This window comes from Pseudophryne corroboree, chromosome 1 (assembly GCF_028390025.1).
Source record: "Pseudophryne corroboree isolate aPseCor3 chromosome 1, aPseCor3.hap2, whole genome shotgun sequence".
Lineage (NCBI taxonomy): Eukaryota > Metazoa > Chordata > Amphibia > Anura > Myobatrachidae > Pseudophryne > Pseudophryne corroboree.
Genome location: NC_086444.1, coordinates 662,124,066 through 662,144,133, shown reverse-complemented (window position 1 = coordinate 662,144,133; position 20,068 = coordinate 662,124,066). Strand labels below are relative to the sequence as shown.

At 44.9% G+C, this 20,068-nt stretch overlaps 1 protein-coding gene across 2 annotated transcripts in view; it reads left to right on the top strand.

Moving 5' to 3' along the window:
• ECPAS (Ecm29 proteasome adaptor and scaffold) overlaps nt 1-20,068 on the top strand; it is a 280,472-nt gene that overhangs the window by 212,994 nt on the left and 47,410 nt on the right. For both annotated transcript variants that reach the window (XM_063914681.1, XM_063914682.1), the window contains exons 33-35: nt 3,666-3,713; nt 5,309-5,430; nt 8,111-8,261. In XM_063914681.1, the coding sequence (XP_063770751.1) occupies nt 3,666-3,713; nt 5,309-5,430; nt 8,111-8,261 (321 nt within the window). The remainder of the gene's footprint in view (nt 1-3,665; nt 3,714-5,308; nt 5,431-8,110; nt 8,262-20,068) is intronic.

Sequence of the window (20,068 nt, the reverse complement as noted above, 5' to 3'; positions counted from 1 at the left end):
TTTGTGCCTTACATCACATTGGTTTGAACCTTTACAAAAGGTTGAGTTGAAATTCCTCACTTGGAAAGTGGTCATGCTATTGGCCTTGGCGTCTGCGAGGCGGGTGTCGGAATTGGCGGCTTTGTCTCACAAAAGCCCCTCTTTGGTTTTCCATGTGGATAGAGCGGAATTGACGACTCGTCAACAATTCCTCCCAAAGGTGGTTTCTAGGTTTCACATGAACCAACCTATTGTAGTTCCTGTGGCTTCTGAATCCTTGGGTGATTCAAAGTCTCTCGATGTGGTCAGAGCTTTGAAAATTTATGTAGCCAGATCGGCTCGTATCAGGAAAACTGAGGCGCTGTTTGTCCTGTATGTTTCCAACAGGATTGGAGCTCCTGCTTCTAAGCAGACTATTGCACGCTGGATTTGTAATACGATTCAGCATGCTCATTCTACGACTGGTTTGCCGTTACCGATATCGGTGAAAGCCCATTCCACTAGGAAGGTGGGCTCGTCTTGGGCGGCTGCCCGTGGTGTCTCGACATTACAACTTTGCCGAGCAGCTACTTGGTCGGGTTCAAACACTTTTGCTAAATTCTACAAGTTAGATACCCTGGCTGATGAGGACCTCATGTTTGCTCAATCGGTGCTGCAGAGTCATCCGCACTCTCCCGTCCGGTCTGGAGCTTTGGTATAGACCCCATGGTCCTTTTGGAGTCCCCAGCATCCTCTAGTACGAAGGAGAAAATAGGATTTTATTAGAGAGAAGTCGAGTATGCTGATACAAAACAAACAGGAGATGACAGCTCCAAATAAATGCTGAATCACATACATGTTATCCCATGGGGAGTAACCAAATATAACAGGAGCAAGGGAATACGTCATCAATAGCAAATATATAAATCGACAACAATTTTTCTGTATTTAAGCAAAAGAATAATGGAGAAAGATAGTAAGAAGAAGAAGAAAGAGTCTGAAGAGGGGAGAAAAAGAGTGGGGAAAAGAAAGGGAAGGGGGGGGGGGAATGGGAGAATGATGAATCGTCAGAGAGGCTAGTAAGGTATAGACGTGCCAGGGAAGGCCTTACCTCCTAGCTATAAGCCATGTCAACTGTGCAGCCCAGAGCGGCCTAACACCTCTTTTATTTATTGGGACCTGATTGGCGTAGGGTAGTGCCTCGTACCGCATTATACATCATACAGATCCCACCCCAGGAGTGGAGGGCGTAGTAAAGATGAACCATGGTCCCCATATCCTCCTATATTTGTCCGATCTGTCATGTAAAGATGTTGTAATTTTCTCTATCGCGGAGATATGCCATATTTTAGCTATTAGCATGCTCCTAGGGGGGGGTGTTGTTTTTTTCCCAATTTTTAGCTATTACACACCGTGCTGCATGTAAGATTTGGAGTACTAGGCTATTCGCATGGCTATCTAGGTTGGGCGAGGGAAGGCCCAGCAGGGCTGACCATGGGCCCAGGGTTATCCGTGAGCAGAAAATAGAACCAATAAGAACTTCCACCTGAGACCAAAACGTGCGCATTTTTGGGCATGACCACCAGATGTGTTTAAAATCTCCGGTTTGGCCACACCCACGCCGACACAGTGGGGAGGACCCGGGAAAGATCCTATGTAATGTGGCAGGGACCCGGTACCATCTAGTGTAGACTTTATATGAATTTTCCTTCACTAAAGAGGAAATTGAGGACTGGGCTACTTTTTGTCTAATGATTTCCCAAGAATAGTCATCGGGGGGGGGCCCTAGATCCTGCTCCCACTTACGTTCATGGGGAAGTATATTTGCTGTCTTCAGAGAACGTAATAAACCGTAGAGTATAGAGATAATGCCCTGCCGCATAGGAGAGTAAATACAAAGACGTTCCAGGGGGGTGAGCTGGCGAATAACCTGGGGTTTAGGGAGGGAGCTTAAAAAGGAGCGGAGCTGTAAATATTCATACAATACAGGTTGGGAAATATCATATCTGTCACATAAAGATTGTAGGGAACGCCATGAGGACCCTTCTATAAAATCATATACCAGACCCGGGCGTGGGTTTAAATGGAGCCACGAGTGGGATCGCAGGGTGGAACCAGGGGGGAAATCCCGATTATCCCAAATGGACGTGATGGGTGATGGAAAAGTGGATAGGCCATAATGCCGAATGCAGAAAAACCACAAGGAGCAGGTGAGTTTTGTCGAAGGGACACATGTATGCATTGTCCGCAGTGGTTTAGTCGGCGTAAGGAGGGAAACCAGAGTGGAGACTCCGGCCGCTAAGAGTTCGATTCGAATCCAGGGCAGATGAGAAAATAGGATTTTAATACCTACCGGTAAATCCTTTTCTCTTAGTCCATAGAGGATGCTGGGCGCCCGTCCCAGTGCGGACTCTATCTGCAGTACTTGTTATTAGTTATTGCTTTGGTTACACAAAGGTTGTGTTTGGTTCAATCAGCCTGTTGCTGATTTTTTGGTTCATGCTGTTAACTGGTTAGTTAAATGCCATGTTGTACGGTGTGTTGTGGTGTGAGCTGGTATGTATTAGTTAACAAAAATCCTTTCTTCGAAATGTCCGTCTCCCTGGGCACAGTTCCTATAACTGAGGTCTGGAGGAGGGGCATAGAGAGAGGAGCCAGTTCACACCCATTTAAAGTCTTAAAGTGCCCATGTCTCCTCCGGATCCCGTCTATACCCCATGGTCCTTTTGGAGTCCCCAGCATTCTCTACGGATTAAGAGAAAAGGATTTACCGGTAGGTATTAAAATCCTATTTTTTTCATATTAGATTTGCATTTTTTACAAGTTTTTGTATAATTTGTGAGAAAAGTAAAATATACGCTGCTTTTATTGCACTATTTGGTTATTGTGTAGGTCTGCTTTTATTGCACTATTGGGTTAATGTGTAAGACTGTAATCGTTTTCATTGTGCCTCACACATTCCTTGGGACAAAACATCATCCATAAAAGATAAAAAACAAAACCAAAAATACAGACATGAAATGCTGCTTTATCTGCATGAGTGCTCCAAATTGTCTGTTAAGCACATTTCAAGTTATACACCTTCTTATGTTCCTAAATCCTTGTATCCGCCCCTAGAGAGACTGACTGCAACATGTTTTGTGGGTCCCTGCATACTATGTACTATGTAGGGAGATTCCATCTTACTTCCATCATGGGAGGGCACCCAACTCTGTGTTCTTACTGGTATAAACAGGAGCCTTTGTCCAAAAGGAGGCACATGACTGTACAATTAGTCTATTGGTATGGCAACAAAATCTTTTTTTAATATGGATGCATATTCCTTTAAATGAGACAAATGTCCAGCTTTTGGGTAATAAATGTACAAGTTCCATGAGAGTCCTGACGGGATCCAAAGTAGCGAGGAAATCCAATGCAAATGTTTATGGTTCCCAAGGTGGTACACTTTGTCTGCACAGATTTTATTCTACGGACCACCTATTTATTTTGCATTCAATTTACCTTCCATTTGGGACTTCCAGCAAATCCTCCGTGGTCCTATGGGAACGTTGTTAATCATGTACTTGCAAAGCTAATTTTAATTGAATTCCGAGCAATCCTTTTGCTTTTGTGAGTTTAATTTCCCTCAAACACAACTTCTGTATTTAGCCATTAGTGTTATATTTGTATGTATAAACTGGTTACTTGTTGTCTTTACCTCTCACTAGGAGTCAGTCCGGAAAGCAGCAGAACTGGCTTTGAAAACTCTAAGCAAGGTAAATGTTATCATTGGACATTCCTGATTCCTGTCATGATAGTTTTTCTTTATACACACATTGGTCTTGATTTAGTGGTGTTATTCATGTGACCGGCGGTCAGCAGACCGACGGTCACATGACCTCCCCCAAAATCCCGCCCCCTCACTATCCCGATGGTCGGCATGCCGACCAACAGGGACTATTTCCACTCGTGGGTGTCCATGACACCCATAAAGTACGAATAGAACCGGTCGCCACCGAGCCTGCAGCGTGGCGAGCGCAGCCAGCCTGCAAGGGGCTTTCTGCACTTGCCCCTCCCTGATGGGATCCCGGCATCTGTATGCTGACCGGCGGTCAGGAGACCATCGGTCAGCCATACCACACCTCTAATTTAGAGGTGGACGCTGTGCGGACATCAGGCACAAGCGGACATTGTGCATGCGTCCCTATGGATACCGCAGAAAGATGCAGATTGAAATTGCACACAGTTCCGTGCAATGGGTATTTCAGGAGGGAGGGAGGGGGGGGGGGGGGGGTGAGGAGTGACTAGCCAGACACAAGCATGTCATGGCCAGCAACTGTAGCTTTTGCCAAGGCTGCACTGGCGCCTTATTCAGATGGATATTCTGTGCATCTTTAAGGCTGGTGCAGTGTCAGATGTTGCGACTTTGCACAGTGGTAGATTAGTGCCATAAATGGTGGGAGTATCAATAGGGAGCCAATCTGCTGCAGCATTAGCATAAAGACGACAATTGTGTTGTGCAAAAAGACGCAGTCAAGGCTGCAATAGCATCCAGCATGTTTGTTTAGTGTCACCCTCCTCACATGTACTGTCAAAATGTATGTCAAGTGTTTGTATACAGGATAAGCTGTGTGCATTCTTTTATGGATGATCTGCATCATACAGATGTGTCCCCTTACATCTTTGCTCCGTGCGTTACAAGTCGCGTTACCCATAACACGTGAGGGCTGTGTGACTCTGTAGTGCCAGTCTTTTTTTGTGGGGGGGGGGTTTCTGCAAAAATGCGTCTTAGATGCAAAGTAATGTAATAGGACGCACAAGCAGCTTCTGCTGATTAAAATGATTTGCAGCATGCCTATATTCTGTGTGTGACTGCGACTGCATTTGCATACAAAATGCTATGCTACAGTGTTTTTATGGAAATCACTGTAACGCAGCATGTCTGTTGCAATAGAACCACAATTACACACACACAATATAGGCATGCTGCATATCTATTTTAATCAACAGAAGCTGCTTTTGCATGCTATTACATTACTTTGCGTCTAAGGCATAATTTCGCAGAAAAAAATAAGATTCTCTGCGTTACCGGGTCCCACCAAAGCATGGCGCGTCTTCAAGGGCTGTTTTGCAGGACTGCAGCAAGGATCTAAGAGTACACATCTATAGCGCTTTTTAGTAGGTTTTAAAGAACATGCATTAAACTCAACTTTATCAATTGAGTGTACAGTGCCTGAGAGTATGATTTTCATAGGTAATACATAGGTTGAAAATTTTAGATTGTGACACTATGAATCTCCCTTTTAATCTTGCCAGACACACATAAGGGAGTCAGCCAGTAGTTATTTGTGCGTATTCTTTGTCTTATAAGGTGTGTATAAAGATGTGTGAAACCTCCAAGGGAGCAGCCGGACAAAAAAACATTGCTGTTCTACTGCCATGCCTCTTGGACAAGGGGATCATGAGCTCTGTGGCTGAAGTTCGAGCACTCAGGTAATCCGTTTCGGATTGAAGTGTTGGTTGTATTTTCTTAATGTATTTGTTCTAAAACTAACTGAATATAGTAAAGTTGCTACACACATATAAAACAGCTGGTAAAGGGTGATACTGGAGCTGGTTAGGTCTGTTACTTTTGCAGGAATGGTTAGAGAAATTGTGTCATTATTTGTATATATACTGTATTTCAATGACTACACAGCTAGCTCCTAGATTTTATAAGGTGCCTTTAGAAGTCAATAGAATTTTATTCAACGAGGAGCTAGTTACTACACTTGTATATATGCTCTCCAAAGGACCTTGTTGGTGCTTACATATTTGAGGGAGTAGGCCTGATACTGGATGTGCGGACAGAAAGGTTGGAATACAAATATTACACACAAATGAATCCTTCTGCGCCTAGAGCATGAAGTATTCCCTGACTCCATAACGGAATAAGAGGAAAGGAGTAACTGCTATATGGTTTTTCAAATTGGTCTCCTACTTAAATGTGAGCTCTCTGATTTTAACTGAACGTGACATCTAGTGCATTCATATTTCTACCCTCCCCAGACTTCCCTAGGAGAAGTGGAAAGATGTCTGCCTGAAGATTGGGTTGGCACAAGGAAGTCTATGATGATCTTGTTAACAATGTATAGTCACTTTGTAAACTACAGCATGTAAATATCCAGAAAATAGCCTACATGCCTATCTGGTCTGTTTTTTTTACATGGTGTTCTTTCCCAGAATTTTTTTCCATGTCTTAGAAATATTTTTGCCCAATGCATCCATGAATTCTTTTACTGAATTATTTCCCACGACAACATCTTGGAGACTATTCAATGGGTCAGTCACACACTCTGTTATCCCTATGTTAAACTCTTATTTTTAACATTTTTAATGTCTTCGTGAACTCTTAGGGGTATATTCAGTTAGGGTCGGATCCATTCCGACATGTATTTGTCGGAATGGATCCGACAACCCCTATTCAATCCCATCTCAATTCGACTTTAAAAAAAGTAGAATTAAGATGAGACCTGTGAGTGGAGAAGAGGGGGGAGACCAGCGGGGAGAGCCGCGGGCAGATGGAGGAGAGCAGTGCTACTGCAGCGCTGCAGAAGGATGTCTCACAGCCGCCGGCAGTGTCCACCCGGCTCCAGCAAGCGTGACCTCCCTTGTTGGAGCCGTGTGGACGCTGCAGTGAGCGACGCTGCCGTGACACATCTTCCTGCAGCGCTGTGCTGTAGCGCTGTTCTCCCATGTCTGCCTGCGGCTCTCCTCGTCTCCCCGCGGCCCCCCCCCCCCCTCCTCCTGTAAGGTCCCTCATCTCAGTCCGACATATTTTTATGTCGGACTGAGATGGTCGGAAATGGGGCCAAATCCTGTCGAATTTGGCCATGTTTCCCTCAAAAGTATGTGAATCGGCAGCTATACCGCCGATTCACGTATTATTCGACAAATCGAATTCCCTGACTTGACGAATAAAAACTGCTGGGATTGAATAGGTCGAATCACGATTCGACCTTAAAAAGTCGAAAACTGCCGTCTTTTCGACAGACGGCAGTTGTCGACCCTAATTGAATATACCCCTTAATATTTAATATTTTTGAATATTTCTATTCTAGCTCCTCTGACACTTCACTACTACAAGCTGTATTTGTATAGATCTTGACGTTTTCCTGGATTTTTTATGCAGCATTTGCACCATTTTAGTAGCCGTTTTCTATTTTAGCAATACCTTGTTGTAGCCTGTAGAACTGTACACTGTTATCCAGATTAGGTCTTTACTAGTGAGCTATAAAGTGGCAATATAACCTCAATACTTCCTGCTATTATCAACTCTTCCTTGAGATCTATGTCACAGGCTGGGACATTTTTCAAAATACCTGGATGATCTCCACATCAAACCACCCTCTTAGACTCTATGCTTGGCTGACCATTCTCTAAAGTGGTGCAGCCGCCCAAATTAATATAATGTGCTACAAAAACTATTCTCTAAGTACAGTATCATCTTCAATACATCCTGTTCTTTCTAACCGTTACATCATTGTAACATTTACACAGACATGGAGACAAAAATAGTTATAAGGACCATAACATTTAGCATTGTAAATGGAAAAAAATGGAAGTGAGGCAGCTCCTAAAGGGCTTGTGCATTATAAAGCAGTATGTGGTGGAAAATAGTCTAACTGACCAGGTAAAATAAAGAAATTGTATGCTTACCTGAAGACATGCTTTTATAAGGGAGTAATTTAAAGGTATGGGGACTTTGTTATTATCTGGTGGGGTGAGGAAGAGAAAATACATGCAACAAAAGGGACATTTTCAGTGTGTTGGGGAGAAGAGCAGGTGAGTTTAGTCATTACTATATTTTCCATGGTGAAGCCTTTACTTTTTGCCCAGTTTTTACTGCTCTCGATCCCGCAGTTCATCAGGGTGGTCTACAAAACTTTCTTACACGTTTTTCATGTAGTAATCTTGCAATATTGTTGATCACAAGCTCACAAGTAGTCTGAGCTTGTGATCAACAATGTTAAGAGTTGTCTATGCTTCTGGATTTATGGAAAAAGGCAATTTGTGTTTGTAGATGAGTGAGTGGACCATACTTTGTTAGCGACATCAAGTTTGTCAGCCTTACCTTCCCATTTATTATTCTCTTTTTTTTCTTTTTTTTTTCTTTTTTTTTTCTTTTATTTAGTATCAACACACTGGTTAAAATTAGCAAAGGTGCAGGAGAATTATTGAAGCCTCATACCCCAAAACTCATCCCAGCTTTGCTGGAGTCGTTAAGTGTTCTAGAACCTCAGGTGCTGAATTATCTAAGTCTCCGAGCCACCGATCAGGAAAAGGTAAGGGCATCCCAAAATATTTTATCTAACATCCCATGTTTTGTATTTGATGTTTTATGCATAAATTGCACATGTTGCTTTAGACCCTTATGCTATATAAATATTTATATTTGTAAAAAAATAAAATATTATTAAAGTCTAAATTCTACGGAAACATTGAGTGGAAATTGTAATGAGCTATTAAATTCACAGCCTATACCAGCTGTCAAACGCTGTCCTAATACAAAGCTAGTGCAATTTGAGCTGCGCCATTCTGTTATACCAATAAAGATCATTAAGGGTGATTCTTAGATCAGTGGTGGTGAAGTTAGGGAAATATGTGCTACAATTGGCTCTTTAGGTGTCCTGTTGCAGTGCTAAAAAAAAATGACATCTTATATGAATGTAATGTCTACTCTTGGGTGCCAGTGAATAGAATTACCCGTCAACTAGTGGTTTAGTCACTTTCAGCTCTTACATTATTTATTTAAAAAAAAAAAGAAATATTAACTGACTTCTTTCTGGGAGGGATGCATACATCCCACCCAAAAGCTCCTTGAAATCTGTACTTGCCATCTTTTACAGTGCCCTACTTTCAAACAGCGATGGACTGGGGCCTCAATTAGGCCCTGGCATCGGTGAACGCGCTCGTCACTGGGGGGGGGGGGCGCCGCACGACGTATTGGGGCATGCCGCGAGTCATGGGGGTGTGGACTCGTGGCACTCCCTCGTTACCATGGCAACAGTTGCTGGGGGGGCTTGGACTCGCGGCACGCCCCTATTTCCATGGAGACCATGGGGCCGGAGGTTGCGCTGCGCGCATCCTTCCCAGCTCTCTGAGTGACCAATTCGGCCCACCTGCCCATCGGCCCTTCTGGCATGTACCAGAAGTGTCAGATGGCCAGTCCGGCCATGTTTTCAAACCAATGATTTTGGGTAAGGTGAAGTTTGTCTTATTTGCCGTCTTTACAACTAGGATATTTTTGGATCTGGGAACTCTTATCCTTCATGAATACAAGGCTATTCATGGACCAAATTATTCTTTCAACCCAAATACAAAATTATGACGTCCAAAGATGCACCAGTTTGACATAAGGCATACCCTCCCTTTTAGGCTGCTCCCAGTCTTCCAGTGTCTTATATGGATGAAAGTGAAAACAAGATGTTTGTAGTTACGCTAAATGCTTTTCTCGGAGTCCAATGGGGGGATACTGGATGTCCTCCCCTTAGGCTGTATGCTTTGTTAGAATTTGACTGCAGATAAGAATTTCATGTTCCATCCAGTCTGCGCTTTAGAGTTAGGGTATTAGATTTCGGGGTTATTATTAATAATAATAATACATTTTATTAATGAGTCGTCACAAGTGGTCCACAGCGCTGTAAATCGGACAACAGTGAAACCGTACAGAGTACACAGAACATTACATTACTTAACATAACACTACAGTAGTCAGAACATAAACAGAGCTCAAGTAACAATTAGTACCACAATTCTCAGTACACCGTACAGCTGGGAAGGTTAGTTAGGTAGGGGGTTAGGATTAGTTTAGGTGATTGGTATAGGGTATAAGGGTTGGTTAAGCTATTAGGTGTAGGCATTATGGTTAGGGAGATGTTTGGGGTTAGAGTATTAGGGATAGAATATTAGGATTAATGTTTAGGATGAGTTTTAGGTTAGGGTCCTAGGTAAGAGTTAGAGTAGAGATGCTCTACATCCCGGATTTGGTGTATGTGCCCCAGGCCTCAAATACTGATGCAAAGAGGATGGTTTTGTCATTTGTTGGTCAGCGGGGTGCAGGGAACAGAGGTCCATCTAGTTCCCTGAAAGACTAAAAACAATCAGAAGATGTCAAGCAAGTTTACCACCTTGCGATGTCCAAGCAGGGTACCCAGAAAGTAGTGTCCAGGTGTTTGAATTGGAGGCAGGCCAAAAAGCATTTTCCTCAGAGTAGTTTTACAGTAGTAGATATTTCAGTTAGACTGTTAACCCACAGCTTGCTCCTGTTTAACTCCTGTATAACTGTAAATAATGCTTTAAATGTGATAACACTTGGAAAATAAAAAAAACACTTTTGTTATAGGAAAAATACAGCAGCCCATATACTAATCAGTAAATAGTGGTACAGACTTGTGTGCTGAATGATTACACCTCATTTCCAATACCCTCTTCCCACTACAAGGCTAAAAATAAATTCCACATCAGACAGTGCCTGAGTAGCATTCCATTTACCTAGGCAATAACCAAAAGCCATGCCTTAAATAAGACTAGAGTTTGCAGATTATCATTAATGCCAATTTACCCAAATTAATATTCATGAAAGCACTTCTGCTCCAATAACGTGCCTGGTACAATAGTATTTTACAGTACCTGTTGCAAAACAAAAGTATATCCCACCCCAGCATCACCGACACAAATACTATTGTCTTCAGTGGTCCTCTACTCAATATTGCTTCAATTTACAGGGTGTCTTCACCCCTGTAAATAAATAAATAAATATATATATATATATATATATATATATTATTTATATATACATTTCCCTACAGAATCCTCTTCAAACTCCTCACCCTCACATACAAGGCCATCTCTAATTCCACTGCTCCCTACATCTCCAACCTCCTCTCCCTTCATACTTCCTCCCACCCCCTAAGGTCGGCCAATGACCGTCTGCTCCCCTCTGCCCTGGTCACTGCTTCCCATGCTCGAGTTCACGATTTTTTTTTTAAATCAAGTACTTTTTTATTTGATTTTTTGACATTTATACATAACTCAAGACAAACATCAGCATTCTATTAACTGTAACAGTAACAATTGCCATCAATAAAATTATATATGTTAAAATTCAACATGTAGTGTGTGCGTCAATTATATTCACGTAAGGTTCCTTATCAAACGATATCTGTGTAAAGGACGACTAGGTGTCCAATATCGGTCTGCCCAGCCTTGTGCTGCACCAGCGGTCCCACCTCTCTGTAAATTGAGAGGAGGAACCCCTTATCTTATACATATATTTCTCGTGTCGTATTACAGAATTTACTAACGCCCTCCATTGCTCCACCCTAGGTATGTCAGCTGAGAACCAAACCCTGGCAATGACAGCCCTCGCCAGCGTAGTGAGACACAGGACATATCTGTACAGTACTACAGAGTGTGTTTCCTCAAGATCTAATCCAAACAGGCATAGGCCGGGGTCTAGTACGGGGAGGGATGGGGCAGTCATGGTTATATCACCCCATACCTTACGCCAGAAAAGGGAAATTGCAGGGCAGTCCCATAACAAATGCCAGAATCCGGCATCGGTCTCCCGGCATCTGGGGCAGCAAGAGTTATCCCTAAGACCAGCCCTCTGCATAGTGACAGGAGTTCGATACACCCTGTGCAGAATGTAAAAAAAGACTTGTTTATATCGTATACATGGCGTAGTATATTTAATGGAGCCCAGGATCTGGATCCACTGCTCCTGGGACAAAGGTCCCAAATCAGTCTCCCATTTAATGCGAAGTGTATTCAAATGATCATGGCCATATTTATTATTCAAAGCAGTATATATGACAGATATTTTTCCCCTTCGACTAAGAGAAGTGAGCAACGACTTAACGGGTGAATCTGCAATTGGAGGTGGGCCATGAGGAAACTGGGTCTGCACAGCATGTCTAAGTTGGAAGTACCGAAACAAGGCAGTGTTAGGTATATCAAATTCGAGTTTCAATTGCTGAAAAGACTTGAGCACTCCATCTTGGTAGAGTTGACTTAGAGATATTACACCCTTAGTTATCCAAATATTATCTGAAGATATCTTGTACAACTCTGAATACTCGAGTTCACGATTTTGCCCGTGCTGCACCCCTTCAGTGGAACATGCTCCCCCGCTCCATTAGACTCACCCCAACCTTGCAAAGCTTCAAACGGGCGCTAAAAACCCACCTATTCATCAAAGTGTACCCTTCCGATGCATAACCTAGTCCTGAAGCTGCTCCTCCATCCCCCTGCCTTATGCCTTGAACATCTCTGCTTTGCTTACATACTGCCATCGGGCTACCTCCCGCTTGCTTGCACCTCATGTCATCTGTCTGTCGCCCCTTCCCACTAGATTGTTAGCTCTGCAGAGCAGGACCCTCTTTCCTCTTGTTGTCAAAGCCCTCTTCTCGACACATTTCACTCACAGCTCTCCTACTCAGCGACCATCTTTACCCGCTTTTTCTCCTGCTGGTAAAGGCTTATCTCTATCTGTGTCCGCCAGCCCCAAGTAGTACGATGATTACTCCCAAGCTACTTACTTCTTAGATGTATTTTGTTTTGAGAATTGTGGTGCTCTTTGTTACTTGTACTCTTTTTTTTTATTTATTTATTTATTTATTTACTTACTGTAATGCTAAGTTTTGTCTCCCTGTACTGTCCTTTGTATGGTGCTGCGAAACACTTGTGGCACCTTATAAATATGTATATATGTATCATAGGACCACCATACGCCCGACATTATCTGTTGACTGGTCACCAAGTGGCCAACCTTAAATGTATATTAATTGATTGGGTTCCTTCCCAACCATTGGGGTGTGACCGGCTGTTTAGTTTGAAAAAGAGTGAAAGTTTCTGGATATCCACCATCGATACTGTGGCCCCGAGGGACCTCAATGAATATAACTGTTTAAATATTTTTCTATGATCCATTATGTAATGAATTTGAACAGTACTAGGTTGCTACTATACCATCTTTGTACATATACCTTTACGGTTATGAACTCATTACTCTCCGTTTGAACCTATATTTTGAAATGTCATCTGGACTGTTATTTCATATTTGATCATGTGTCCTCTTTCAAGAATTCTAGTTTTCTCATACCATTGTATTTACCATTTTATATTTTTTCATATATATTTTTCCTATTATGTATATGTATTTTCTTCTATGTGCCTATAATCTAAATGGAGGCCACGGAATGTGTGACTATAGTCTGATATTTTGATGGTCTCATGGGCCCCTAATAAACCTGTAAGCTTTATTTATGGTTTTATTTTTCATCTTTTTTTGGTTCATTATTTTGGTCTGTACGTTTGATGGTCTTTGACCCGGTCATGTGACTCAGTCGCATGGTGCCTTTGTTGATTTGTATCCTAGATACTACATTGTACGTCTCTTGACGTGATCATGCTGGGGCGTTCTGGTATGTCAATTTGGTGTGTCATGGGACATGGTCACGTGTGCATTCCAGAGTCTCTCGCACCTGGAACGCAAGCCACTTCCGCCATTGGCATTCCACTGCCGTACCTACGGCGCTCAATAGAATGATACTAGCGGTTGGTATGTCTGTGCTTCGGGCTCTTTTTCGAGTTGATTCTTGTGGGTATTAGAATATTTGGTTGAACAGCAGTCATACATTTTTATGGTTTAGTCTGTACCATGGCACTTCCGGTTTTACTTGTATAAGAGAGCTTGCTTTGAGCATCAGCACTTGTGGTTTCCCCCTGATGTGACGGTTGGCTCCATCACCTCCCCCAGCGGCGCAGCATACTCCCGCACCCTGGTTGCCGGGTACTTGCAGTGGAGGCGCTCCAGTCATCAGGCACATATCACTGCTGCTGCTCTCCTGGATCACGTGGCCGCACTTCAGGGAGGAGGTAAGAGGGTCCCCCAGGTGGGACCCGCCGAAATCGCGATCCGGTCACGGCCCCAGGAGACAGGTATTGTCAGGTATTGTATTTGTCTGGCTATATTGTAGTGATACGCCCTAAGGCTACATTCCCAATAATGTCTGCTACACAGGGCGGGAAATCCGCAGACGCTCCTGCATCATGCAGTGCTGGCGCCACGGATATACCTGAGAAAAAGATTTCTGCTGAGGGTTCAGGTACTGGGTGTTCTGCACCCCCTAGTCAGCCCGCAGTTCCTGTGGCAAATCAGGATCCACCTTGGGCTGTATTTTCAGATATGCTGACTTCGCTTGTAACACCCCCCCCCCCCCCCCCCCTTCCCCGCGTGGCCACTATTGTCCCTGTAGTTAATACACCATGGGTGTTTACTCTGTCAACCCAGTTACAGCAATTAAATCAGTCCTTGGTTAAACAAAAACCTAACCCTCACCCTACTGGGGCCAAAGGGTCATCTAAGCGGGCCATTTCTTCCTCACAATCCACTAATATTTCGGATGATTCTTCCGATTCGGATGGGGAATATACTGGTCCATCAGATGCTGATACAGCTGCTTCTGATGAAGATTCTACAACACAGGTTGTTGATCCTGACCTAGTGGAGGCTATCAAGCTGATTCTTCAGGTGGATGATGAGATTGACCTTCCTGATACGTCTAAGAAACCTGATAAGTTCAAACGTTAGGTTACTAAATTAGTCTTACCACACTCCGACCATTTAATTGACATACGTCAGGAATCCTGGTCTTCTCCAGGAAAGATTTTCCCTGTCTAAAAAGATGCTAGCCCGTTATCTTATCTCTGCGGAATTGAGTAACAAGTGGGAAACCCCGCAACTAGTGGACTCGTATGTAGCCCGTCTTGTGGTGTTATCTACTCTGCCTGTCACCTTTTTGAAGGAACCAACGGATAAGTGTGCGGAGGGTTGCTTGAAGACCCACTATGGCAGCCTCTTGGGCAGCAAAAGACATTGAAGCATGGGTTCAAGTAATTGAGGAAGAGCTACCTCTGAATTTTTCTGACACTGCCAGACAATATCTGTCATATATTACCACAGCCTCCCACTATATTCAGGAGGCGGCTTCTGATGCAGGCATTATTGCGGCCAAGGCATCTACTACGTCTGTCCTGGCGGTCCTGGTCGGTGGACCTGGACTCTAAGAAGACCTTGGAGGTGCTCCCTTTTAAGGGAGATATACTGTTTGGAGATGATCTGAACAAGCTTGTGACCGACTTGGCGTCGCCAAGACTGCGTTTCTCCCAAGTACTAATCCTTCGGTTCCAAAGGCTAAGAGTACTACTTTTCATTCCTTTCGACCTCCAGATAAAGCAAAGAGTCAGGCGTACCCCGAGACAGGCTCGCACTTCCAAATCCTCTAAGCCCAAACCTAAACGTTATTGGGCTGCCCGTCAGCCTGCTTCCAAACCGGACAAGCCTGCTGCATGACGGGGCGGGCATCCCCAGGGTGGGTGGGAGGCCAACTTCTGTAGTTCACCCAGTTATGGTTAAAGACCACCCTCGGAAACCTGGGTGCAGGCAGAGGTCTCTCACGGGTACACGATCTCTTTCAAGAGACGTCCCCCCTCGCCAGTTTTGCTCAACAGTTATTCCTTCGGCTCTGTTAAAAGCACAAACTCTACATTTGGTTGTCCAATCCCTCCTGGATACAGGAGTGATAGTGCCGGTGCCTCTGTCTCAGAGAGACAGGGGATACTATTCGATGCCGTTTCTAGTTCCGAAGCCAAATGGATCCATCCGGCCTATACTCAACCTCAAATCTTTGAATAAATTTGTGAGGGTGTCCAAATTCTGTATGGAAACTCTGCACTCTATTGTACTGGCTTTGGAACCCGAGGACTATATGGTATCCCTGGACATACAGGATGCTTACCTACACATACCTATTGCCATGTGGCATCAGCAATATCTTTGGTTTGCTATTGGCAACCTTCATTATCAGTTCCAAGCCTTGCCTTTCGGACTGACCACGGCTCCTCGGATCTTTACCAAGGTCATGGCGGTCATGACGGCCCTTCTCCGCCGTCAGGGTATCAGAATCCTGCCGTATCTGGACGACGTGTTGATCCTAGCGAACTCCCCAGAGGTTCTCCTCCGTCATCTGGAACAGACGGTCCAATTCCTACAAGCCCACGGGTGGCTCATCAACTGGAAGAAATCCTCACTGGTCCCTGCTCAGAGCATGGTGCACCTGGAGGTATTATTGGACACACACAACCAACGTTTGTTCTTGTCTCCAGAGAAGGTCCTGAAATTTCAGGACAGAATCCGATGCTTCCTCTCTCGCCAAAGAGTGTCGATACACTCGGAGATGCAAGTACTAGGCCTCATGGTGTCTGCTTTCGACATGGTGGAAAACGCTCAATTTCATTCCCGCCCTCTGCAGAGATTAATCCTTTCCAAGTGGGATGGCTGCCTCACCGGATCAGGTCTCAAATGATCTCCTTGACTCCGGAGGTTCGTCTGTCACTGAATTGGTGGCTACAGGACCAACAATTGAGCAGGGGCCGTCCCTTCTAGATCTCCAACTGGGTCCTCCTAATGACTGATGCCAGTCTGTGGGGTTGGGGAGCGGTGTTGGAGCAACACTCTCTCCAGGATCGGTGGACCAGAGAGGAATCGCTCCTCTGCCTTTAGTACAGAACAGGCCTGTTCAAGTACAATTAGACAACGCCACCACGGTGGCGTACATAAATCATCAAGGTGGCTCTGGAAGCCGCATGGCAATGATGGAAGTGTCAAAAATTCTTTGATGGGCGGAACGCCATATGCCAGCAATATCGTCAGTGTTCATTCCGGGGGGCCCTCAATTGGGAAGCGGACTACCTCAGTCGTCAGGACATACACGCCGGGGAGTGGAGTCTTCATCCGGAGGTCTTCCAACTCATTGTGGACTAGTGGGGTCTACCAGATGTAGACATGATGGCGTCTCGACACAATCACAAGGTTCCGGTCTTCGGAGCAAGGACAAGGGATATTCAAGCAGCGTTCGTGGATGCACTGGCAATTCCATGGAACTTTCGGCTGCCATACGTGTTCCCTCCAGTGTCACTCCTGCCCAGGGTACTATTGAAGTTCAAGCAAGAAGGAGGAATACTGCTTCTAGTCGCTCCAGCGTGGCCCAGACGGCATTGGTTCTCAGACCTGCAGGGTCTCTCGATCAAGCGTCCTCTTCTACTTCCTCAGTGCCCAGAACTCCTCGTTCAGGGCCCTTGTGTTTACCAGGACATGGCAAGACTGGCTTTGACGGCGTGGCTCTTGAAGCTTCACTCCTGAGGGTCAAAGGATTTTCTGAGGCGGTTATTCAAACTATGTTGAAGGCCCGCAAACCATCTTCTGCACTGATTTATTATAGGGTAATTCTTACTTCACCTGGTGTGCTGCTAAGAATTATGATGCATACAAGTTTATTACTTCCAGACTCCTGGCTTTTTTGCAACAAGGCCTGGATTTAGTACTTCACCTGGCCGCCCTCAAGGTTCACATATCTGCCTTGTCCGTGTGGTTTGAGCGCAAAATTGTATCTATTCCTGACGTTCATACATTCACTCAGGGCGTACTACGGATTCCGCCTCCCTATGTCCCTCCTGTGGCTCCATGGGATCTGTCTGTTCTTGATGCCCTTCAAGAGTTTGAACCTCTTGAGTCTGTGGACCTTAAATGCCTTACGCTTAAGGTCATTTGTTCTGTTGGCTATTGCCTCTGCTAGGAGGGTGTCAGACTTAGGCGATTTGTCCTGTCGTCCACCCTTTCTGATTTATCACTGTGTCCGGGCAGTTCTTAGAACTCCCCCTGGTTATCTACCTAAGGTGGTGTTATCTTTACACCTTAACCAAGAGATTGTGGTTCTGGCCTTTATCTCTCCTGGTGTGTCTTTCAAAGAGCGGTCTTTGGATGTGGTACGGGCTCTCCGTATATATGTAAAAAGGATTGCCTCTATCAGGAGATCAGCTTCTCTTTTTGTAGTTTTTGGTTTTCACAAACGTGGCTGGCCTGCGAATAAGCAGACCTTGGCCAGATGCATTAGAATGGTGACTGCACAAGCTTAAGCGCAGGCTGGACTCCCAGCTCCTGCTGCTATCAAGGCCCATTCTACTTGGTCCGTTGGACCTTCTTGGGCGGCCCGCCGTGGCGCGTCCGCTGAACAGTTGTGCAAGGCGGCTACGTGGTCCTACGTGAACATGTTCATCAGGTTCTATGCCTTTGATACTTCCGCCTCCCTGGATGCTTCCTTTGGACGCTGGTTTCTTGTGCCTGCTACAGTGCGTTCCCTCTCATGAGGAACTGCTTTAGGACATCCCTGATGTTATTCCCTGTGGAATACCAGTGTACCCAGCTGCAGAAAAGTAGATTTATGGTAGACTTACCATTGTTAAATCTCTTTCTGTGAGGTACATTGGATTCCACGGGGCGCCCGCCCTGACTTAGCTTCTTTGGGTTTGTATGGCATTAGCTGCTAGTCACTTCTCCTGTCGTGAGAATGTGGTTCTATGTGACTAACATCTACCGTCTCTTACCTGCTACTGCATTTGACTGGTTAACAAAACTAAGCTCCAGTGCTTGGAGGCGGGGCTATAGAGGAGGCGGTGCAGTGCATCCTGGGAACAGTCAAAACTTTAGCCTGTTGGTGCCTCGGATCAAGTTCCAACTCTACACCCCGATGTTATTCCCTGTGGAATTGAGTGTACCTCGCAGAAAGAGATTTAACAATGGTAAGTCTTACCGTAAATCTCCTTTTTGACCTATGGTTTATTTTGTGGACCTGAGAGACTGAGCCAATGTGTATTTGTTTTGTTCTTAATTTTTATTCTCTGTATAGTAATATCTGGATTGATGATGACATTGATGTTGGCTTGTCTTGAAGAAGATTCAGTGTATGAATCGAAACATCAACTATTATGAGACCTGAAACTAATTGAGTAAAGCCTGTTGTACCTTTATGAGTCTATATTGCGGAGAGTGCCCTTCCATTTCTCTGAACACTACAAAGTATATATGTGCACCCAGAGGCGTAACTAGGGCAGGGCGAGTGGGGCACATGCCCCTGGGCGCCTTGGCAGGCCCAGCAGAGGGGGGCGCCGCCGGCGGCCAGGGCATCATGCCCCACTCACCCCCGTCACGCTGCAATGTGAGGCTAGGAGAGCGCAGCATCTCTCCTGCCCCTCAATGTTCTCACTGACGCTGCCGTGCAGCGCTGCGTGTGTCCAGTCTCTGGCGGCATTAGCCAATCAGAGCTTGCGGACCTGATTGGCTGCCGGTCCACGAGCTCTGATTGGGGCATTGTATCTGGCACTGTGGGGCGCTGTATCTGTCACTGGATCTGACACTGTGGAGCACTGTGGATCTGACACTGTAGGGCAATTGTGTATCTGGCACTGTGTAAAAAGGGGACTCTGCATGCGTACTATGCAAAAATTGAATGAAGGTGTGCTGAGGGGCGACACAGGGGGTAGGTGATAGTCATGTTGGCACGCCCCATTTTAAGTGGCCACACCCCTTCTGGAGCGTGGCCACTACTTTTAGTGTGGTTTTTTTTTTTTTTTGGGGGGGGGGGGGGGCGGCGCCGCCACTCTTCATTTTGCTCTGGGCTCCGAAAACCCTAGTTACGCCTCTGTGTGCACCCACTTACACTGTGGACGCCCACTGGGAGCACCCCATCGTTGAATCTAAGTGATGAGAGTGCAGGACACACGTGTGTGTGTGTGTGTATGTATGTATATATGTGTGTGTGTGTGTGTGTGTGTGTGTGTGTGTGTGTGTGTGTATATATATATATATATATATATATATATATATATATATATATATATAATATATATGAGGGATTTTGTATCATGCACATCAAACACTATTGCTCTGGTCTTCAGTCTGTTGCTCACAACAAAGGGGGGCTATAAACAAAAAACATAAAAAACACCTCTCATGGTGCAGTATTGTTGTATCGAATTGAAGGATAGTCAGCACCTCTGTGGGTAATATGCGTACCAAAAGGTTGGAATAGATCAGAAAATCACAAGGAGTCTTTATCCTCCAATTTGTAATTGACACTGCAGCGGAATCAGTGACAGTCTTTCCTTCGGCTGCCAGAGCAGGGACAGCCTCCAGGCTTCCTCCGCGAAGTCCCAGCCAGGCAACAGTAGTCAGTTTTTTATGTTTTTTTTT